The sequence below is a fragment of the Suricata suricatta genome, chromosome 9 (assembly GCF_006229205.1).
Source record: "Suricata suricatta isolate VVHF042 chromosome 9, meerkat_22Aug2017_6uvM2_HiC, whole genome shotgun sequence".
Taxonomy (NCBI): domain Eukaryota; kingdom Metazoa; phylum Chordata; class Mammalia; order Carnivora; family Herpestidae; genus Suricata; species Suricata suricatta.
Window position 1 is genome coordinate 91,324,819 of NC_043708.1, and position 24,581 is coordinate 91,349,399.

Sequence of the window (24,581 nt, forward strand, 5' to 3'; positions counted from 1 at the left end):
ATTCCTTTATCTTTTACAGCACATGAATGACACTAGCCTGCTACTTCCCAAGAAATAAACCAAGAGGAAAAGATAGCAAATCAATTCAAGGAGAACTTTAGTTTTCATAGTTCTATAGTTAAGAAACAAAACTAGTAACTGATGCGAATGATACCTCTAGAAAACAGAAACAACTAGAATGGCTCCCATGTGGTTAAGAGTTATATTTAATGAACCTGGGTTCTCATCATCCTCTGCCTCCCAACCTCTGGCCCCCTCACAGTTCTTCTTCTGTACATGAGTGCTTTATATTGTGGGGACTACCAAGATCAAAGAATATAATAGCTTTCTTTATTTTGCTACAATTTTAAAAAAGTTTTTATTTAGGGGCACCTGGGTGGCTCAGTCGGTTAAACATCCAGCTTTGGCTCAGGTCATGATCTCACAGTCGTGGGTTCGAGCCCTGCGTTGGGCTCTGTGCTGACAGCTAACTCAGAGCCTGGAGCCTACTTCGGATTCTGTCTCTCTCTCTCTCTCTCTCTCTCTCTCTCTCTCTCTCTCTGGCCCTCTCCTGCTCGCGCTCTGTCTCTCAAAAATTAAAAAATTTTTTTTTTCTAAAGTTTTTAAGTTATCTCTATACCCAACATGGGGCTTGAATGCAAGACCGCAAGATTAAGTCACATACTCTTCCAAGTAAGCCAGCCAGGTGCCCCCATTTTTCTATAATTTTTATGATATCTCTCATCAAGTTCAAGTTTGGGGCTATACCTAACAAAATGAAAAAACTAAGAAATGCCAGAGGTTATTTTTTTTTTCAAGTTCAGCAACATGCAGGTTTGTGTGAAACATTTTAATGTTTAAGGAAAATTCATCTTATACATTTGCATCTATTACTTGAAGCCTTTAACTTAATACAAATATATGTATCATTAAAAATGATCAGTGATGGGCACCAAAGCATGAGCTATATTCTTTTCTTTGAAAAGAACTCTCTCTTCTCACTTATCAAATTATGCTAACATTGACTGCTAAATTTACTTAATAACAGGCACCTCCTGAAAAGAGTAACAACAAAATCAATCCCTGTAGAGATGAGAAATAAAGCTCTAATATCAATTAATATTAATATAGTATATTAATTATATTTATATTAAACTTATATTATACCCATTTTATTCATCATACATAAATCACTGAGTGAATTAAAAAGGAGCCGGTTACACAACCAGGTGAAAATGAATAAGCAAAAGAAAACTGTTCATAAATGGGTAATATGCTAGTTTCCTGCTTTAATTTTAAAGAATCATAAGCTAAATCAACTGTGTAAACTCTATATGAGAATATGTAAAAAAGAAAAAAAAACAACATTTGTTTATCTAAGATAAAGCTTTCATGTAACCAATCAATTGGATAAACTGGTTTTTTCCAGATCTTATAATACCAAATTGTAACGCATAGTCTGTTCAATTATTATAAATATTGAATCAGTGAAGTTTAATTTAATAAGATTTTTACTATATTTGCAGCATTAACTAAGACAGATATAGAAATATTACACCTAAGAGACTTGCTCTAATTTTAAAATATATCTTAACCATTTGTGGTATGTTGTCTTCAACATCCCTTATTTTTCCACTTTCCATTTGGACATTTAATAGAACATGATACTGACTTTGCTAGTGGTTAATATGACTATCTTTTATCTGAACTGCACAGAAATAGTCAACAGAGCAAATAATGGCAAGACTATACAATTTGAGGTAGTATCTTCAGAAATCCTTTATAAAAAGATAGCAGTCAATTTCCTAAACTATGCCAAAATTCTCACTAGGCTAAATTCTGATAATCTGTGTCAAATTCAGAAACAATGAATTCAGTTCAAAATATGTAACTTACTTTAAATACATTCTCCGTAGGGGCTTTTATTTAAAAAAAAAAAAAACGCTGCTCCCAAATACAGTTAATGCTTCTGGCTAACCCCCCATTCTCTTTCCCAGTATTCTCATTTTTATCACATTCCCCCCGCTTAAAGTGAACACATTGTATTTTGGTTTCTTTTCTTCCTACTCATTGTTCAGATCAGCATTTTAATAATCTTTTAAGCAATGCTGTTCAAAGAAAATACGAAGCTAAAGAAAATTCTCTAAGTTCAATGTTTTTCAAAGTAAAATTTTTCTAGATCTATTACAAATCTATGCATAGCAAACACAACTGGTCAACAGCTACAGAAAATTGAAAGTTCAAAAATAAAGCCGTTAAAAACACTTCGTTACACACCTTCTCTGTGAAGCCCTTTGTTTCCACTGAAAACCATACTGGAATCCTTGTATAAAAGAAGTTGCCTTCTGGCTGTCAATAGCTACACAGTCAGTAACTGAGGGATCCAGATGTCTGCAGTGGTTAAAACAAATGTTCAGCGGTGGGTGCTGATTCCGCTTCCCTCTGTGTAAGGTTTTCCACAAAGGCAGCAGAGTAAGAGTGCACATAGCAACAGCACTCACAGCTGATTGGATGGAGGGTGTGCTCAGCCGCCCCTGCCTGCTAGGTCCACTACAGCTTCCTGTCTACTTGGCAGCACTATCATGTTGTCTTTGCTCTTCTTACCAACTCAGCTGTGTTTAGGCAACTTGAAAGGAAAGAAGAGTAGAACAATAATGATAAAAGCATTCTAGCATACACCCCTAAAATGTGTGTCTCTGGGTGTTTTTAAAAGAGGAGTTTGTAAGGCAAACATTTATTTCAGTATTTCACATAAAAGGACAAAGAAGGGTAGTGGAGGGAATCAATTTATTATTTCACACTTCAAGTAAATCAGGTTCTATACCAAGAGAAACCCTCTGAAAACACAGAAATATAAAGATTTATAACAATTAGAATAAAACATCAGCCTCCATCTACCTAGAACAAAGAATTATTTTACAACAAGCTTCACAAATCCCTAACAAAGCACAATCTATTAGTTAAAATGGGATAGGGCATAAAGTAGCCCCCTCAAATGAATGCAGTGTCTTTCAAGAGGATAAGAAAAACTGAGTTTAAGAAATTAGAAAAAGATCTAATAGTTTCTAAGCAAACTCTCACAACAATAAGGATTTAACTAAGTATTTGCATTAAAACACCTCTTTTTACAAAAAGTAACAAGGACATTTAGCCTGAATTCATTTATTTTTATCATAAAATTATCTGGAGACACTGAAGGCATAGTATATTTTCTTCAGGTTTCAAGTACTGGGATTCAATGTTATCAATCCAATCCATCTCCTCAAACTCCCCACCTTACAAAGATGTTTTGGGGGAGTTAGTGCCCATGGTAAGAGAGAAACAGGTATGAAGGACATAAAATTCCCATTTAGGAAATATTTCCCCTGAACATTACATAAACTAGGATAGTGTTTTTTAAACCTTTAAAGCAATTAAACTCTATTTACATTCTTCCAGTAAAATAATTGTTAATGGGGGCTTTAGGATTTTTATCAAAAGAGGTTTGTGGCAGAAAGCAGAAGCCACAGGAGTAGCACACGGTTGATCACTCAAATCTTTGTTTATCTGGAGTATCTCGGGGGTGGGGAGCAGAAGCTGATGGAAATGTTGGCTCTATTAAAGCACTCCATGAGCAATGTGAGGCTATTTATAAATGAGAGGCCACAAACAACGCAGCAGTTTCAAATCAGCCCCAGAGTCCATAAGATTTCACCCCTGAAAAAGCTTCTAGGATCCCTGGAGTTTTATAGTATACAAGTAAGAGTACAAAGTACACAACCTGTGAGGGTTAAATGTCATTATTACCTCAGCATAAAGAAAGAACCTGATCTTTGGCTCCACAAGTAGCCAGAGGGCGAGCTGCTAAGTCCTCTGAGAAAATAACAAGAAATGTTTGGAAGCATAAGAAGCTTGTGAGGTAAGTGACTCAGACAAAGAACGGCATAGTAGAGAGCAAGAAGTTTGGAGTCAGGCCAACCAATGTGGGTAGAAAACATGAAACTGTCATTTATAAATAGTAATACCCTATACAATTTACTAAGCTGCTCTGAGCTTCTGTTTTCTTACTTATAAAATGGAATCAAAGCCTGAAATAGGACCAGGCCTGATTTCTATCTCATATGATACTTGGTTTGATTTGATTTCACAACCATGGGGGGTAAATAGAACAAGAATCATTATCTGCATTGTTCCAATAAAATCAGTTCTAAAAGTTTATTTACTCAAGTCAAAGTCAGACATCTAAAAGTCAAAGGAAATTTTTTAAATTTCTGAATGAATAACTTTATGATTTAAAACTAACCTCTCCCACTCTCCAAAAAGGAAAAATAATACATAATCCCTAAATTATTTGAGTATTTCCTCAATACTTTTAAAGTAAAGGCTAATGGTATCCACTATAATCTGAAACTATTAACATACAAAGAAAACATAAAAATATTGGATTTTGTCATAATCACGTAATTAGAAATGAATAAAATGTACAAGACACATGCCACCTTAAAAAGCAAAATCCAACAAAGAGATTTAATGAAATGTTTCTTCTGTGGTGCCAGTTTTCCAATAAATTTCAAAATGGCACTTTGAAGAATGCTTGCTTTTCCCTGCTTTTGTTTATCTTAGTACACAAAACTATAAATGGGTGTGCTATAAAAGAATGGCATGTTACTACTCTGTAGGTCTCAACAGTCTACAAGAATCTGAATAATATAAAATTCTGTAGTAAGTGCTACTTCCAGGTTCTCAATTTGCAACACCCAACCGTGAACAGCTCCCTTTTCTGCCTGCAACTCACATATCATTGTCATATTTGTGCTCTACAAATGGACAGTTCAAGAGATACAAAGTGCTTATATTATCCTAATAGAAGGAAATAAATTCAAAAGGAGATCTTCCATTATTTTTCAACTACATATTTTAAATATAAAGTAGAAAAATTCCAACATCAATGATTTCAGGTCACTATGCCCTCTGTTAGCAGAAATAATGGGTAACTATTTACTTTTAAGAAAGTTCAGAGATAATCATGCTAGCTTAGATATTTTCTAAGCTAAAAGATATACTGCTAGTAGGGGAAAAAAAGAATTTATTAAAGATAATGATTCAGTAGTTTCTCTATGTGTAGGCCCATGGACCAGGCATGGTGTTAGTCTCTACATACCTGTCACCTTTGACCCTGTGGTACGTACTATCTCCAAAAATGAGGAAACTGGCCTGCTACTTGCCCAAGTAACTAGAATTAAGTGGGCAAAGCCAGGATTCAAGTTTAGGTCTTCCTGAATCTAACACGCATGCTCTTAACCACTGCTATACTTCCCTTAACAATTCCTTTCTTATGGGGCACTTGGGTGGCTTAGTCAGTTAGTTGAGTGTCTGACCTCATGCTAGGTCATGATCTCATGGTTCCTGGGTTTAAGCCCACATCGGGCTCACTGCTATCAGTGTAGAGCCTGCTTCAGATCTTATGTCCCCCTCTCTGCCCCTCCCCTTCCCTTGCTCACTCTCAAAAATAAATAAAACATTTAAAAAACCAATTCCTCTCTTATATACATTTCCATTCTTATATATATTTCCATAAGGCAAATATGGCATCATGCAAGAATAAAGTGTAATTACAGAAATCTCAAGTTACCATTTTCCATTTACTACTCATTCAATAAGCACTGTTACACCCCCATTACACCCTGAATCTGTCAATGGATAGACCACTTATACTGTAGGAAAACATGATTTGACTGCTAAACAAGGAGCCAGGCTATAGCTATTGTGTGATCACTACATGGAGACACAATAAAAGATTCAATCTATAAAACTTCACTACTTTATGATCATAGATCATATACATGATCCAGAGAAAGTAAAAGAGGTAGAAAAGAACAATGACCAGGAACCACAGATGTAGGTTGTAGTTTAAGCTCTACCTCTAATCAGCTTTGTGATCTTAAGTACTCCTGAAATTGCTCATTTCTAAGTCAGGAATCATTTTTTATTTTCTATTTTACCTGAAATGTTGATTTGTTGTTAGGATCAAATAAGATAGGATAAAATTATTTTGAAAACAGCAACATTCTACAAAATTAGAATATCATCTTCCCTGGTGATCTTCTAGGGAAGGGCAGTGTGAACTAACATGACTGCACAAAAATCAACCTCATTAATGGAATGATCCTTTAAAGCAGCAAGATAAAATGCAAAAGAGTCAGAGACTCTATGAGCTCGAGATCTTTCTCCTTAACAAGCTGTGCTATCACATTATTTGACCTAAGTCTATTTCCTCATCTGTAAGGTGGGAATAATAATTTAAGAATTCTAAATCACCTAGCCCAGTACTTGGCTCTCAAGCAATTTAAGTTTCCTCTGTTGCTTTGCAGATATCAGGTCTACAGGATGTTAGTGGAGGGCAAGTGTACACACACACAGACACACACACAAATAAAGGACAACACATTACTAGTATACCACATTAGTAACAATAAGGATAAAATTTAAATCTTGCTTTAGTAATCAAGACTAAAAATCACTTGCTTTGACTACTAAAGCAAGATTTATGACACTACTATTCTTAAACTTTCTCAAATGTCCTTTAACAAATGTTAAATAAACATTTAACAACAGATTTCACAACTCAATAACTAATTTGCAATGAAGACTAAGCAATAGCTAAAACTTAACATTGTTAACACTTGTGGAAATTTATGGGTTTTTCTCACTAAATCAGTTTTTATACAAAAACAAAATGCTTTTTTTTAAAATAATTTTTTATTTATTTCTTATACAGAGAGATGCAGAGCATGAGAGGGGGAGGGGCAGAGAGAGGAGGAGACACAGAACCAGAAACAGGCTCCAGGCTCTGAGGTAGCTGTCAGCACAGAGCCTGACGCGGGGCTCGAACCCACGAACGTGAGATCTGACCTGAGCCGAAGCCAGAGGCTTAGCCGACCGAGCCACCCGGCACCCCCAGAAACAAAATGTTTTAATGTTAGATCAGTACTGGGATAAATTAAGCCATAATAAGTTATATTAATTTCCACTCACACAGAGATTTCTAGCCATCATTATTGCCAAAATGAAAAATGATTACCCTGTGATTTGTATTCATTATGAAATGGTACGAAAAACCTAAGTGGCCAAACAGCAATCCATAAATACTGTGTTTTTAAGAGCTAAAACATTTCTTAAAATTAAAATATTAAAAAGTACCTAGAAACTGAATTGGGTTTCTCCTCCTTCAAAAGATTTGGGGTTATCATGACCTAGATTAGCTCTAGGAGCAGAGCCTTGTTTACAAAATCTCAGATCTTGGAGAGAAGAAAATGTTCTAGCCTGTTTTTTTGGCATCATTTAAACTATATTGTATAAAATGAGCTAGAACAGGGGTTATTTATAATCTAAGCTCCTGGACAAACACTTTGTCTAATAACATCTTGTACATACACTAGTTAGATATAGTAAATATCAAAATCAGGTACAAGAATGAATTTTAATATTCTAAGGTACTCTTTATAAATTAAAACCATCATTATTACATAAAACATGTGCCAGGATGTATATGGGTTCCCCTTTACCTATACCCATACTTCTTAAAGACAAGTTCCAGTCCTGATATTATATTATAAAGAATGGTATGCTTGATACAGCCTTAAAATCTAGAGCCATCATGAATTTTTTTATTCTGCTAAAAATGATGTTTACTAAAACTATTTCCCTGGAAAATAATGGATCTTACACTTATTTGTCCCTCTGACAATCTAATTTTGTGAAATGAGAATATTTTGTAAATAAAGAAATTCAACCATAAAGATTAAGGAAGCTGGTGGGTTACCTACCTAGTTGAATCACCTAACCCAGGTTTAATTCCAAGTCCTTTGCTTTCTTTTTCCACAACTACCTATCAATGGTACATGTCTCTACCTCTACTAATTATGCCAATAGTCATACAAATGACAGATTCTGCATTTCAAATTCTGGAGAATGTTAGCAGAAATCTGGTAAAATTAAACAGCTGTAAAATTAAGTAGACCTCGTGTAGCTTTAAGTAAGACTCAGTTGTTAAGTCCCCAAAGCTCTAGTACTCTGCTGGATCTTTAAAAAATTTGCTAACTTCAGACCATTTCATAGAGTCTTGTTTCCAAATAATAGGACTAAACTCTCTGGCTACCTATAACACCTCAAATTCTAACCTATCTAAAACTGACTAATTTTTCTCTGAATAAAATTCACCATTATATTTACTCTCAATTCCCTAAGCTTGCAAACTTTGGAGACAATCAAAATAGCCATGAATTATGTGCTTATTAAATACCTGACACAGAGGTGCCTGGGTGGCTCAGCTAGTTAAGCATCCAACTTTGGCTTAGGTCATGATCTCCCGGGTTTGTGGGTTCCAGTTCTCCTTCGTATTCTTTGTCTCCTTGTCTCTCTGCCCCTCTCCTGCTCATGCTCTGTCCCTTTCCCTCTCAAAAATAAACATTAAAAAAAAATCTGGCACAATTGCTCTCTTCAGTTATATCATTATAAAAAACCCATGAAATGAATACTTTTATTACCTCAATTTTAACTAAGAAATTGAAACTCAAGAGAAGTTAAGTAATTTGATCAAGGTTACACAGAGCAGTTGACAAAACTAGAACTTGAACACTGGTCTTTGTAATTCTCCTAAATGCTGTAACAATCTGTAGGATGAAATGTGCTATCAAATTAATTTAAGTGGTTGGAACTATTACTTTCTTTTTAAATAAAATAGGAAAAAGAAAACATTAGCATTAGCCCTGCAAGTATTGACTTTGATTTGGGGGAGGGAGTGTTGGGATGGAGCAGCAGAATCAATTATCTTTTTAACTGTGGGCTGACAAAAATTTTAAAGCCACTGCTCCATGTGATAATGTCTCTCAATTGCTGTCATCCCCTGCCATGTCCCCAAATAGGTATTTGGTTCAACCTTATATTCAACCAACATAGACTTTGGAAGCACGTATTAAAGGCTGATATTGTTTTATTTTACTACATAAAGTTTAAAAAAGAAGTAGGGGCAACTGGGTGGCTCAGTTGGTTAAGTGACTGACTCTTAACCTAGGCTCAGGTCATGATCTCAGGGTTTATGGGATTGAGCCCTGCATGGGGCTCTATGTTGACAGAGCAGCACCCACTTGGGATCTTCTCTCTGCCCCTCCTGCATGTGTGTGAGGTCTCAAAATAAATAAATTTTTTTTAAAAAGGCAGTTACTGGAGATTTATTACAACCAAAATTCACACACTTCACATGTTGCCACAATTCAGTTCTATAAACCCTTCTTTACGAAGGGTGACAATACACTAGTAGAGACACACGTTTATAGATCTTTAAAAGATGAAAAATGTACAAATTCTGTAACTTACTGCATATGCCTTTTTGTGGACAGTTTTCTTTTTCCAAATTTAAATGCCACAATCAATCTGTCAAAGCTATTCATTGTCAATATTATTTTTGTTTATACAATTTTGTCACCCATAAAGCCAGTGGAAAGTACTTATCATTGACTACCTCAACAGTTTATAATCTTTTAGACAGGAAGGTTTTAGCTGCATTGCCTAGAGGGCAAAATCAATAAGGTCTCATGAACTGAGCACCTCAAGTGAAACTTAAATTTACTGAGAAATAAATTTCCATTCTTCATTCTCCTAAATAAACAGAATTCCCCCCCCCCGCCCCCGCACACACACCCTATACTCAGAAAATATTTGAGATCACTATAAATAGAAGAGGGTAGTGTTATGTAGGAGTTCTGCAGATCTGATCTGTGCAGGCCATCTAATATGTCCTTCCACTGGGCCACTCCCCCTACTCCCCACCTGAGACTCTTTCAATACAGCACAGGGTAACCTCTAGTTCTGATTTGTCTGTTGACTCAAGAAAAAAAAAACTCAGAAAAGACCACAAATTCCAGAGGCCAGAGACCAGGTTAGTTCTTACTCATTATTGCATTTCCAGCCCAGTGCTCAATGAATATTTGTCCTAGAGAGGAGAGGGAAAGGAATACAAATGTCTAAAGTGTTACTACATATAAAAGTAAATTCTAAAAATGATAAATCATTTTACCAGTATTTTATGTAACCATTAATATTTATTGCAGAAGGCATCGTTCATAAGAATTCAGATGACTTTGAATAAAAAGGATATTTTGTTAAAATATGTGCACTTTTGTAAAATTAGCTTAGAAATCAATCATGTCTGAAACAAAGTCTGTGTTTTGTACTAAATCAAAGCAAGCATTCCATGTTATCAATAGCACGTTGTCCACATAAATTATAAAATATTGTATGTACTCTCCTATAGAGCATAGCTGGGGCAAATTGTCTACCTCAAGCTATATTTAAACTATTTTAATACAGAAAGAAATAGGAGTTATAGAGTGCTCTAGCAGTACAGCAAAATGACTAATAATTAGGGTGACCATAAAATTCTTTGTCCAAACCATGATGCATTTAGAATGAAAGACGACAATGAAAGAGGATTGGGCACAGAGGTAATAGGCATAAACCAGGACTATTTCCATAAGCCAGGACTATTTCCATTCTATCCCCTAAGAAAATCTGAACTTCACATCACAGTTAAATAGAAATATAAAATGGTTAACTCAAATTATTTTTTTATTCCATGAAACTCACTGATCAAAATGTAAAATTTATATTTTTATATTTGAAATACTTGACAATTGCATATCAGTTTTTCAGATGCTCTTTTAAAAAAAGAAGTCACCATGTGCAACTCACTGCATCCTAACTTATATTTGTCTGAAAGGAGAAACATCAAATCCTCAGCCATAAGGCACTGATGGTGATTATGCATGCAATAGGCACTTAAATGTTTTTTCAACTGTCTAATAAATGCCAACTCCATACCAACCACTGTTACAAGTGAGTGAAGAAGTCAGATGTGTCCCAGTCCTTGGAGAACAAATATTCTAATAAAGGGGATAATCTAAAGAGAGCAGATGAAGGAAATACAAATTATGGTATATGGTCTGTTCTTACCTCAGTTCCTAAAGTGTGCCAGGCTCTTGATAAATTCAAGACTATTGCACATACTATTGCACATACTCCCTTGGCCTGGAATGTTCTTTCCCTCAACCCTTACATAGCTGACTCCTTCTTATCCTCACTCAACTTTCTTAGAGAGGCCTTACCTAATCATCCTGAACAAAGGGGCTTTACCCTTCCCTCGGTTAAGCCACCTCTTAGCCTTTCTAAGTTTCCTTCAGAATATGTACTTATCTTACTTGTTGAAGAAATGTTAATACCTTAATAATAGGTAACATCTTATTTCTTCAGAATCAAATACTATTCTAAGCACTTTACATGGATTACCTCATTTAAGTACTTAACCCTGTTTTTCATATGACAAATTAAAGAGATTTTTCTTTGTGTTTCTAAATACTAAGCTTACACTAATTCTCAATTTTTATTTATTTTTAAAGTTTTAGTTTGAGAGTGCATGAGCGTGAGCAGTGAAGAGGCAGAGAGAATCTGAAGCAGTCTCTGCAGAGCCTTGCGTTGGGCTCAAACTCATGAACTGAGTTCCTGAACCCTGTGATTATGACCTGAGCCAAAATTAAGAATCAAATACTTTGACAACTAAGCTACCCAGGCTCTCCAAATTCTTGATTTTTAAATTTTAGATTTTTTCTCCAATTCTTAATTTTATTATACTTTTTAACATCCTGTTTCAAGGATGAAATATACCTTTCACTTCCAGTCTATTATCATTTGGCTTTCTTCTGAAGGAAGGTATATTTTATTTGTAAAACAATGCTATAATATAATCAAGTTCCCTTATGAAGGCTGAATAATCATTATGTCATTTCTGGTGTAGAACCTAGAGACAATTGTGCTCTTGCTAGAGACAGAAATATAGAAACACTGGACTGGCTAGTGGAAATTTGAGTTTTACTCTAATAGCTGGACAGGTTACTTCTCTGGGTCTTAGGTTTTCTTAACTATGAAAATCAAAGAGACTCACACTTTCTAAACACCTTTCCAACTGTGATTTCTAGCAATAGCATGATTTTCAGAGTAACTTCAGAATAACAAAAGGATTTTAATGTCCCACGCTCTTTGTAATGGAATTTAATCTGTGCCACAATGTAACCTAAGGATTTTTTTCATTGTTAGCTATTCAGAGTTCTCTGGCAGATGCCTGAACTCTGCAATATAAGCTACCAGAAAAAACAAGGTCAGGGTTGTTATATATGCCTCTGGACCAGCATTTAATCGACACAGTAATTACTAAGACTTGAATACACTTCCTCAAAGGCATAGGTATTTATTTTCCTTATTCCAATTTCTGAATGAGAATACCAACTTAAGAACACATCCCAAACAATTTTTAAGAAGTTATAAATGAAGAGATCTAAGATTTCCTGCTTTGTGCTCCATCACAATACACTGAACAAATCCCTCCTACGGCCAAAAAGATTTCTTTAAGCTTTGGTGTGAAAGTATTTATTTTGGTTGAGTAGCAGGTAGGATACATGTCCATTCCCTGCTTAACACAGGAGGAAACCTTATCAGTATTGTGGAGATCTCTTTGTACTCATAGTTCACGTGTGGTTGGAAGGAACAAGGGCCTATAATCCCAGAGTTTATGAAGTCTCTCCCAGCAACTGTCTGAAATGAGAGGGAAAAACCTCCATTTTATCTTGTTTTGTTTGTTATAACTCACAGCTACTTTAAAATAAATAGTGTAGTTAACTCTGACAAAAGATTATCATACAACAATAGCTATGGCCTTGTCAGAATTGTGCACCATGTTAATATTCCCAGAAATTTTTATAAAAGAGAACACTAATCCTTCATATATTAAAGAATGGTGGCAAAGGGAAAATAGATGAAGAAAAAAAGATTAGCCAACAGAGATGAATGTCAGGTAATTTTTATAATACCAAGTCAAAATGTAATTTTAAGGGCTAAAAACTGATTTTCAAACTGCTAGATATTCAATAATTCTTTGCTAGTTTATAATGAATTAAATAGAAATGTACTGCCAAATTATTCTTCCATAAATCTCTCTTTAATCAGACCAAACTACTTAATAGTGCCTATCAGGTGAATGAAGCTCAAATCCCTTAGCTTGACATTTGAAACTTCAATTTTCCTTATACCTAAGAAATCCCTACAACTCCCCTTAGTCTACCTGCTATCTCTTGGACACCTTAATTGCTCAGATTGTCCTCTCCTCCAGGCCTCCTCCTATCTCTGTAAAGTTCCACCTATCCCAAACATACCTGTCTTTTAAGGCTCAATAGAGCTGTGGACCCTGACAAGGACAGTCTGTGCCATGAAATTAATCACTCTAGCTGATATTATTTCTTACAGACTCTGCTGGTAGACATTTTTACCATTTATTCAGTTATCAAATATTTTGTTTGTGTAGTTATTTTATTTGATCTTCTAATAGCCTTGAAAGGGGTCATAAATATTCCCATTTATAAACAAAAACTGGTATTAGAGAGTTAATTCTTAGGCTTACAAGACTAACAAATCATAGGAAAAGAATGCATAAAATTTTCCAGTAGTAAGTTTTATGGTACATCACAAAGATACTAAAATTCATGCAAACATTCATTTAATAATAAATATTTATTGAGCAGCTACTAAATGCCAGGCACCAGTCCACGCATGGGGAAACACAATCGTGAACAAATGTCACTAAGTCCCTGCCCTCATGAAGCTTACATTCCTATTGGGGAGAAAAACAAATAAGTAAATAAATAATATAGAACGTCAGGTCAAGCAGTGATAAGGACTACAAAGAAGATTAATGCAGTGTAAAGAGAAAATAGAAGAGCTGTACTTTTCTTGATAGGATGGTCAGGAAGACTTCTTTGAGGAGGTGACAACTGAGCACAAAGTCAAATACAGTAAAGGCCAGCCAGCATCATGAGACTTGTATTCCAGAATGCGACAGCAAATACAAAGGCCCCACGGTGTTAACATGCTTCTGGTCACTGAAGAACAGCAAAGACTAATGTGCCTAGACTGCAGGAATCTTACAAGTATTCTAAAAAAAATGTGGTAAGAGAGGTAGCCTGAAGCTTTAGGATTAAAAATATAATTCCTCCCCAATTCAAATATAATTCATTTCAGTCAAGAAAATCTTAGAATATCATCAGTACTCATTATTCTCTTAAATCTATTCTGTCCATGTAATTTTTTAAAGCTAAATAAGAAAAAATCTGCTAAAATCTTAACTGTCCTATATACATGACCTAATTTTTTTCCCAAACACCAATGCTTTCACTCACTTATTCTGTTACCTATTCTTATTATATAATCTAAAACCTTTCTAAATGTTGTTCAACATCAGGATCTAACTCCCTTTCTGTAACAGAAAGTGATTTACTTCCTTTAAAATGCAACATGATTAAAGACAATATTGGGACAACTTGAGAAATGTGAATATACGATGTATATTAGATATTAGCATTGTACCAGTGTTAGATTTCTGGAGTATGATAAATGCACTGCAGGTATGAAGGAGTATAGTCTTACTTTTAGGATATATATGCAGTGGTATGATAGTAAATGTCGACTAACTGGCTCTCCACAGGAAGAAGCACCTTGTTTGCAGCACTGTCAATTTCCATGTTGTAAAAATTGGCCACTTATTGTCGATTACAAGCAACTAACTTGATACAGAGTTGGGAAGAAACGTACAGTCAGCTTTCACAGGCTGACACCAGTCAGTTTCATGTTGAATAACTCAGGGTTGACGTGTCATGTTTATAACGTACTCTCAAATTTTAAGAACAAAAAATAAAAATGAAAACTTCCTTGTATCTATCTAATCTACCCACCTACCACCTATTGAGAGAGATAAAAGTGGTAAAATGTTAACAATTAACCTATGAAAAGGCACTTGATTATGAAGTATGATTCAGCTTCTCTTTGGGATTAAATATTTTACAAATTGTATATAAATTATAGAGCAACCAATGTAGTACGTTTAAAGAAATTCTACAGCCAATTCTTCCACAAAATGACTAAATCAGAATTCTTTTTTGTGTACCAGTATCTTTTCATCAAGTACAGAGAATGTGATATAGAGCTTTAACTTATAAGAACACCTCTAAAAAACGCAATTTGTCTATACCAAGTGCTAAAATTACATTGTTTTACTATTATAAATTTAGAAATTACCTAGTAGATAATGTGACAAACTATGATACCCCCTCACACACAAAAAAACTGATTTTATTAAAAAATGTTAAAAGAATTTTCTAGATGTCAGGGTAAGCTTTAGTTTTTTTTTTTTTTAAGTTTAATTATTTTGAGAGAGACAGGTGGGGAAGGGGGGGGGGGAGGGAGAGGGAGAGGGAGAGAGAGAGACAGAGAGAGACAGAGAGAGAGAGAGAGAGAGAGAGAGAGAGAGAGAGAATGAACCAATCAATCAATCCCAAGCAGGCTGTCAGCACAGAGCCTGATGCGGGGCTCCAAATCAAGGACTGTAAGATCATGACCTAAGCTGAAATCAAAAGTCAAATGCTTAACCAACTTGAGCCACCCATGTGCCCCTGATTTCAGTTACTGATACCAAATTTTTAGTTTATTCAAGAATATTTAAGGTGGGGAAATAAAAAATGCAAACTTCATACTTATTTAAAATGCTAGTCTCCAATGATAAATTGGTTGCATTCCCAAGGGATAAGTTTTTAAGTGCAAATAATGGTCATACTTGGAATAAATATTACTTATAATGTGAATTATGACTAGATTCCCAGGCTAGCCTACCAAACATTTCTTAATCTTTAATGGCCATTACTTGCAACATTATAAAACAAGTCTAAATTCAAAGAAGTGGAATGGCCAGGCTCTAAGCACTAAATCAATCCTGGGTAATATTCTGAAATGAGGAAAGAGACAACTTGGGGCACCATCTCACCATTTTAACATTTTCCATCAAACTAATAGGGTCCACCTCCACACCTCAATCTCTTTACCTCAACGCTGCTCTAAATGCTCATTGTGGTGTATTATCACCCAGAAATAGTTGGTGTGTTCCAATTATCTACTTTTTCTCTCATTTCATGCACATTATATATGTGTAGTTCAATGCTGATTTTGAGTTCCTCTAGTTATATGTTGAAGAATACAAGTTTCAGAATAACAAACAATTAAGAATCTATTGAACTCTTATACCTGTAATGACTAGTCTTCACAAGAGCACGAAAACACTCCTCAGTGCAGATGATTCAAGCTGTTTTTCCTTGGAAGTAAAACACTTACCAATCCCTATCCTGCACCAGGCATATGCTAGGGTGCTGAACCACAGATTCTTAGTTCATCTCTCCCACAGTCCTTAAGGCTGATGTTGTTAGAACGCAAAGACATGAAGTTCAGATAGGCTGTGCAAGTCACTCAAGGTTATTTGGCTGGTTAAGTGAAGTCACAGAACTGTGACAGAATGGGTCCCAAATCTAAACCCTAAATCCTTTTTTTTTTTTAATGTTTTATTTATTTTGATACAGAGAGTGACAGAGCATGAGAGGGGGAGGGGCAGAGAGAGAAGGAGACACAGAACCGGAAGCAGGCTCCAGGCTCTGAGCTGTTAGCACAGAGCCTGATGTGGGGCTTGAACCCACGAATGTGAGATCTGACCTGAGCCGAAGTCGGAGGCTTAACCGACTGAGCCACCCAGGCGCCCCTAAACCCTAAATCCTTTGAATCTTTTTCCTATTAACCTATCCTACCTCTTGCACTCATAAAACTGAAATTCTTCAACCAATGTAATCTCTCAGAGAAAGAGCCAACAGGAAGGAATTCTGCATGGTGGGTAGATGGCAGAGAGCTTCCAGCAAATGCCTGTCTGTGGATCATTGGTTAGTCAGATACGTACAAACAAGGGACCATCTATACCAAATAGCCCTTGCCTACTCCTTTGTTATTTTACAATGTTGTATTTCAATTCAATGAGAATGAATTCAATTCAATTTTTAGTCAATTTAAAAATATATGCTTCCTTTAAGTAAGTTATGGGCAAACGTATTTTAAATCTATTTTTTCAAAATTGGGCATAAAGTTGTGATAACAGCCTAAGAGTCAATAATTCAAAGAAATCTCTAAACTGGCAGAATTCCAGTTGCTGTGAGTAAAACAGTCAGTGATGACTGACCTCTTCTTATACTCCTATTTGCTCCACAAACACTGAGACACCCTAGTCATTCTTTCTTTCACCAAATATACATTAAGCACCTCCTATGCACCTAGAATGCACTACCCTATACAAGGATGTCTGCTAGGCAATGGCAATACAGCTGTGAACAAGAGACAAGGTGCTTGGTCTCAGAGAACTTAAAATCTAGATGTGGAGACAAATAATAAACCAACAAACCTTTACAAAATGTGGTAAATGCTGTGAAGAAAACAGATTGCTGAGACACAGAATAAAGCACGTCTAATTTAATAAGTATAATAGCAGCTAACATTAATTGAACACTTTATATAATAAGGGAAGTCAGAGAAAGCCTCTATGAAAAGTGACATATAAGCCAAGATTAGAAGGATGACAATGAGCCATCCATTTGATGCCTGGGGAGAGAGAGGCTTTTTAAGCAGAAGGAATAATCTACGCGAGGCCCTGGATCGTAATCAAAAACCTAAAAGGTGACCAGTAGGGCTGGGCATGGTGAACAAGGAGAGAAAGTGAAAAAGGCCTTATTATAGTTTTAGTGGATCAATATCTTTTATATGAAAAGGAAAATATGAGAAAACTCAGCTCCAATGATTGCTGTCTTTGGTATCATACATCGATTACTGTCTAATATTTTGGCTTGGTATTGGCATTGTTACCCAGTCCATCCTGTTTCAGTTTAACAGGAAAGTCTAATATAATGAATGAACTATTCTGATTTTTCAACCATTTGAACAAAGACAGAATTAACTATTGACAAATTGGTTTACATACTGAAAAATACTGCTTCCAGGTACCAGAATTTTGGGGTTTTTTTTTTTAACTACAAAAAAAGTCAGTATTAAATTAGAATCTGAAATTTGATATTACCTGTTTTTAATATCCTCAGCCTCAAATGAGAGAAAATATTCCCATAATTAGATATAAAATTGAGAAAACAAAAGAGTAAATAAATATAAATGTTTTTCATTTAACCATTTTTTTTTCTGTATTTGTTCACAATGCAGAATGCTCAGTCTTCATAGGTTTCTTCACTTTTTCAAGCGGAAATCACCTCTTAAGTCACATTCCCTGTACACACATTAGCCTCTCAATTCTTCCATCCAATTATCTTTTTTCTTATGCTTCAAAGAAATGACAGTGTTCCATCCACTGAATCACTTCCTTCTTACTAGACAACTGGCAAAAACAGACAGGGAATGTCTATGTCAATCCTGTTAGTATTTGATTTCAGAAGTTTAATCAAGCCAGCAATTATTTAACGGCTACTGATGTGTCAAGACCCATCAGTGTAAATGGATGATAGGCCAGCAGTTAACTTCTGACTTGAGATCACAGAGAGTATACAAAACATGTACAGTTGAATTAGCGCCTTTCCTTTCTCCTCTAAATGACTGAATTCTTAGAGTAGGTCTAATAACAAAAGCAGTTCACATATGAAAGTTTACCATGTGCCAGCCACAGTTCTCAGAACATTAAATACATTTATTTAATCCTGAAAACAACCGTAAGCAACATACTATTACTTTCCTCATTGTAAAGATGAAGAAGGTGAAATGCAGAGATGCAGAAAAGAGAAGCAGTCTTCCAGGATCACAATACTTACCAGATCTGTTTTGTGTTTTCCTTAAGCCAATTTGGTCCCAGTATCTTATAACATCAGAGGATTAAAAGTATATACTTGAGACTGCTTCAAATCTGAGCTAGCCCTCTTGTTACCTATGTGACCCTGGGTAACTCACCAAATCTCTCTCTGTGACTCAGATTCATTTATCTATAAAATGAAGATGACAAAAGCATCTGCTTCCCGGAGCAACTGTGAAGATTAAATGAATTATACACATAAACTACTTGGAACAGTGTCTGGCACATAATATATACAAGAGTTACCTGTTATTAACATTACCGCCACTACCTCCACCTGGGAATTTAATAAAAGGTTTATTAATCTAGACTACTTAATCTAGTCAATATTTTTCTTTTCCTCCAATCTCTCATTTCTACTCTTTGATTTACACTGGCTAACAATAAGCTATTTTAAGCAAATAAGCAAGCCAACTTATTCCCTTGCCAATTGTTTTTCTAGGTCTAACCATTTCTTTTCTCCTATTTCAGTTGCCTAGGAAGGAATTGCTTGAGGTTAATAGGGTTGCATTATACCCTAGGTTAAGTTCAAAAGTCACTGTTACCCTAAGGCTAAAGCCTAAACTTGTAATATAATAAAAAGTGGGGAGAGTCTCTTAGCTCTTCAGGCTGCTGTAACAAAATACCATAAACTAAGTGGCTTATAAAAAACAGCAACTTATTTCTCACAGTTCTGGAGGCTGGGAAATCCAAGATGGAGGCACCCGTGGATTCAGAGTCTGGTAAGAGCTGGCTTCCTTATAGATGGCTGTCTTTTCACTATGACCTCAAATGGTAGAAGGACTTTCTTGCGCCACTTTTGTATGGGCACTAATGCCATTCATGAGGCCACCATCCTCACAACCTAATCACCTCTTGAAGGCTCCACCCCCTACCCACCATCACTATGGAGTGTGAAGATTTCAACACATGAGTTTGGGAAGGGGGGACACAAATCCCTAACAAGGGAAAAAACTAAGATTGCACTCCTCTCAGTTTTAACTTAAAAAAAAAAAAATCCATTTGGAATTTGGCATCTGTTTGGTATTTTATTTGTGAAACATGTTTCATACTAATAGTGTTTATTTAACAATCATAAATCACCAATAATGTGTATTCAAATATGAATTGAAATATACTTTAAATTATTAATTTATTGATTTACTAGATCTTACAGGTGGCCTTCATTTTTCATAACATTTGATAAGCTCAGATGAGGTCAGATACTCTTAGAAATGTCTGAGGAAAAAACTTTCTAATCAAAGCATAAAGCACAGCAACTTTTACCTTTATAATTAAAAAGATTTTGATTTTGATGCAATATCGTATTTAGGACTTCAAAAATATGAGACATTTCTAAAACAAATAATTACTAAATGTTAAAATCATAAGGTGTTTTAGTTGTTTCTATGCAAAGGCCATGCTTTAGACTTTTAATATTGGGCATTCAATATCTATCTAGGACCAGGTCCAAAATTTACTACATGGGTACAAGATAGAGTCACATTGTTGAACCTCCCAGCTACCCTACCCAGCTCTAGTCAGCAGTTAGCACATTTAATAGATTTAAAAATCTATTCCCAGGAAGCTTAGTCCACCCATGCCACCCCCTACATTATAAGCTATAATTATAACAAATGACAGTATAAAGAAATTATACATATATGTCAGGCATCCTTTCATAGCTTTTCAATTTTCTCAGATGACTATATATTAAAAGCCAATTAAATGTGCTTTAGCTTTAGCAGATTGAACACTATGAATGCAAAACAGAACAGTATGAGGTTATTGCACATTGATTATTTTCTTTCCTCAAACATTCTTTTGTAACTGGCCAACTGTTAGGCATCTACAATGTCTTAACGTGACAAAAGGTACCGCTTACATAAAACCTACTGTGTGTTAACCAATGCCTATTTCATTCTAACAACTATGAGAAATTAGAATTATCCCCATTGTACACAGAATCTGAGACTCCCAGGGATTAAATGATTTGATGGAAGATTACCTAACTAGTAAGGAAAGGAACAAAGATATAAACAGGTCTGATCCCAAATCCTGTGCCAATGATAACATCAAAGACTCATCTTCGGCTGAGCTGCCCAAGTAATGTTATGTAAGTACTTAAAAATTTTTTAAAATTTTTTCTTTTTTTTACCTCGGACTCTGCTAAAATACTATGAACTATTGTTACTATATAGGACAATGGCTATATTTCACATCTTAATTATCTGAAAGTACAGAAGCTTTCCTAGCCAACTTTCCCTTAATCAATGAGCAAGATGGACCGATGCTTTCCGCAGTCTCCATAAAAGCAAACTAGCTGTTAACAGGGTACTTTCTAGTGGTTTGCACATTTCTACTTCTACTAGTTGAATTGTACACTTGATTAGAATCTGGTGTTTGTTCTCAAAAGCTATTCATGCCACTATTTAGAATAACTAATTTATTTCAGTATTGTATAAATCAAATGAAATGAGTACAAAAAAGGTTATTTCTGGGAAAACTGCTGAATGCTTTGCAAAGAACGTATTTGATGAACATATATTCCCTCTCCTTCCGAAACAAATTCCTGTTGATTTCTGTATACCCAAGACACATAAAAAACTAGGTGAAACATTATAATTTTAAAATGTTTTTAAGTGTAAATGACACCATCCCCAGACTGCTCTGCAAGGTCTTATTTCACTTTTAAGAAAGCAAAACTAGAAATCTAAGAAAAAACAAATAAAACAAACTAGAAATCTTAGGTGCATATTTTTGGTGTGATTTATATAAGAGCATATGAAACTCTGTAAAACTGACCCCATTTAACCCCCCCCAAAAGAACCTTGAGCCTGCATAAAAAGATAGGTGAATTAAAGCTGTTATATTTATGGTTCCTCACTCAAACTACCTTTTTTTTTTAAACTAGCCACCCAACTACCTATATAGAAACTCTCTGAAGCACAGCTGTATCCTGCTAAGCAAATATCTCAGTCTCTCTCTACACTTAAATTCACACACTTTACTCAGATTCTCATAGAAATTTGAAGCATTATCCTATTTCCTCTTAATTTATAGAGAACTCAATGTAAGTATAGTTGCCAAGTTCTCTAGCCCAGACACTAAAAGCAGTGAAATTAAAAGGAGACAAGAATAAACATATTAACAGCAAAGACTGTTGGCAGCATGAGAATTTAAAAATCAGATTTTACAAAAAAAACAAAACAGGTGAAATGATTTAAGCTAGAGGCAAAAACAAAACCAAACCAAAAACTCAAAAAGCTCATGAATTCAAATATCTCTGCAGGGCCTTTCTAGCCCTATTTTAGAGGTCTGGCCACACATCATGATTACAGTTGAAAATATTTTGGCATTTAAGGAGTGAATTTTCAATTATACAGAGAATTCACTCAGTTTCTTAGATACCAGTGTAGAAAAAAATGAAATATTACTATCATTTAGCTAAGTACTGTCCATCATGTGCCTTTCCAACTGCAGGTCAAGAAATCAATTCAATGGGTTGTGACAGCAGTTTTTAAAAATAGAACAGAAAAGACAAGACCACACTCACAGAATAAGGGTAAATACATTTTGTGACAAGTTTATGTTTGTATTTCTATTCTATTTGGCAAAGTAAAAGATACTACTTTATGGCCATGGGCCTAAGGACCCATATCATGATGATGAAACATAATCACAATACTAAACTTGCATTTCTATCATTTTTACATCATAATGCTAAAGAAAGCTACAATTTTAAAGAGAAGAACATTACGAGTCTTAATGAATAAAAGTATTTATTTTTCCTGGTAATCTCTATCAGTATATAACTAACATTCTATTGTGTTTGGTACTAGTTTTGGCTAAAATGGAGATGTGTGCAATATTATTTTTTAAGCTGCCTATAACCTTAAAGCAAATTTTAACAACAACAAAAATCCCAAAAGAAATAGTGACTTTGATTTCGTTTGCTTATTTATTCTGACATGTAATTCCTGATCTTGGTACCATTTTTCCAAAGTCACTGATACACTCTAAAAATCTCAACTTGGCATTCTACACAAGCAACCTGCTAATAACAATACACTTGCTAATATTTCATGCATACATAGCTGATTTTAAGAAACAGCCAAACATGTAAAACTACTTTAAACCACTAACTCAGGTATGGCTTTCTCCACTTCTTCTTAGTGCATTTTAAAAGACACCACTACCAAAGCCATATCTTAACTAGGAAAGAAAACTGGCCTTTGAATACCCTTGAAAAAATAGGGAAATATTTCATTACATATCTTTTAAAAAATGAGCATCTAATTTATTTGAAGATAAATTATATTTCCAATCCTAAAGTCTCAACTCGGTCCCCTACTACAACTCCCTACCAAATACAACAATCCTCTTCCAACAATATTCCTTGGAATCAAAAATCTGCATCTAACTCTAAAGCCTTCACTCCTAAGTACTACCATATTAATAACCTCCTAAACTTGGTCCTTGTCCTTAATCAAAAGAAGATTGACAAATTAGTTTTTAATTCCTTTGAAGTCCTTGAAAAACAGAGTATATGTTATTCTCATAAATCCGGAAAATACAGGTTAAGAAAGAACACATTTACTTACACTTAAATAAGGCCCTGGACTGCTTTGCAAACTTTTAGTGTTTGCCTAAAGCACAAAAATCAGCTAATAAAAGCAATAATAGTAATAGATGATTATTTGTCAACTCAGTCTTAAGTTTTCTCAATTTACCAAGTTCTGAAGTTGAATATTTGTAAACTGTAAAGGTGAAGATAGATTGACTTTACCTAAAAAAACCTGAATCTAAAAAGATGTCAACTATTGTGGCAACGGATACAAATGCTGCTCCTGATAATTTCGAGTTACACTAGAGTATCTCTTGAAATTACTACTTTACAAATACTTTTGAAGAATATTTTCTCCCATCTAGATTCTAAATCTGTCTTCCTTGTGCCCTCCTCTATCTCCCCAGCTGGAACCTGTAACAGAAACAAGTAGGCATGTGTAACACGCAAAGAATTGATACTGCCACAGAATTAGGTTAACACTTACAAAATGGGGCACAGGGGGGAAAAGATCCTACTGAAGTCAGTCATTTACCTCGGTCTGGCTTCATTTTCACATCCAATTTCCACCCAAGATGCTGCGAAATACACTTGTAGGTTCTTTCAACAGGCTCGCCGCGGACTCTGTGGCTACAGCTCAGTTTTCAAAATGCTGAAAAGAGACCGAAATAAAATTAAGCTAGCCTGGCTCTGACACCCAAACCTTGCAAGAAAACTACTGTGAACAGGCCTCTTCCTGGCGCTAACTGCGGTGACAGCAACCAACGGCAGCTCTGAAGAAAGCAAAACTCTGTGCCCCGCCTGCCCCATCTCCTCCGGACCCAGCACCCCTCTTCCCCGCCCGTGTGCTCTCCAGGCCAAAGTGTCCTTCCTTGACACAGCGTCTCTGAACCAAAAGAAAGATCTATTTATAACCTGGAGGTACAGGCAAGAAAAAAAAAATGGTCAAGCAACACAAGCTAACTAACCCCTTCGTCAAAAACGCCGCTGGCAACAGAGGCACCTCCGCAGTGGCTGGTTAGAGAAACTCTCCGTCCAGGTGCCAGGGCGCAGGAAACGCTTCAAGACCCCTAGCGCCTCGCCAGGAGCCCCGCCCGCCCCGCAGGGCCTCACCTGGGTAATTACCCTCTGGCTAGCCTTCCTCGGGCAACCGCGGCCAAGTTTACACAATAAGAGGGTCAGAAAGAAACGCGAGCCGTCTCCTCGCGCCCAGCCCCGAGACCCAAACGAACTCTTCTGGGCTGTCCCGGGTCGCCCGCCCCCCCCCGT

At 35.7% G+C, this 24,581-nt stretch overlaps 1 protein-coding gene and 1 long non-coding RNA gene across 6 annotated transcripts in view; one reads left to right on the forward strand and one right to left on the reverse strand.

Annotated features, from left to right (window-relative positions):
* Positions 1–24,581, reverse strand: part of FAM214A (family with sequence similarity 214 member A) — an 85,934-nt gene that overhangs the window by 60,675 nt on the left and 678 nt on the right. For 3 of the 4 annotated variants that reach the window (XR_003912931.1, XM_029950556.1, XM_029950554.1), the window contains exons 1-2: positions 24,281–24,581; positions 23,848–23,964 (exon numbers count right to left, since the gene is read on the reverse strand). Coding sequence is in view for 3 of the 4 variants with exons in the window: in XM_029950556.1 (XP_029806416.1) it covers positions 23,848–23,863 (16 nt within the window). In the remaining variant the exon portion in view is untranslated. The remainder of the gene's footprint in view (positions 1–23,847; positions 23,965–24,280) is intronic. The other variant, XM_029950555.1, reaches the window with a different exon arrangement.
* Positions 3,798–24,283, forward strand: LOC115300949. Of its 2 annotated transcripts, XR_003912933.1 has the most exons (5): positions 3,798–3,877; positions 19,438–19,488; positions 20,711–20,861; positions 22,229–22,310; positions 23,720–24,283. It is a non-coding gene; the product is annotated as an uncharacterized LOC115300949 (long non-coding RNA). The 2 variants fall into 2 exon arrangements; XR_003912932.1 differs by lacking the exon at positions 22,229–22,310.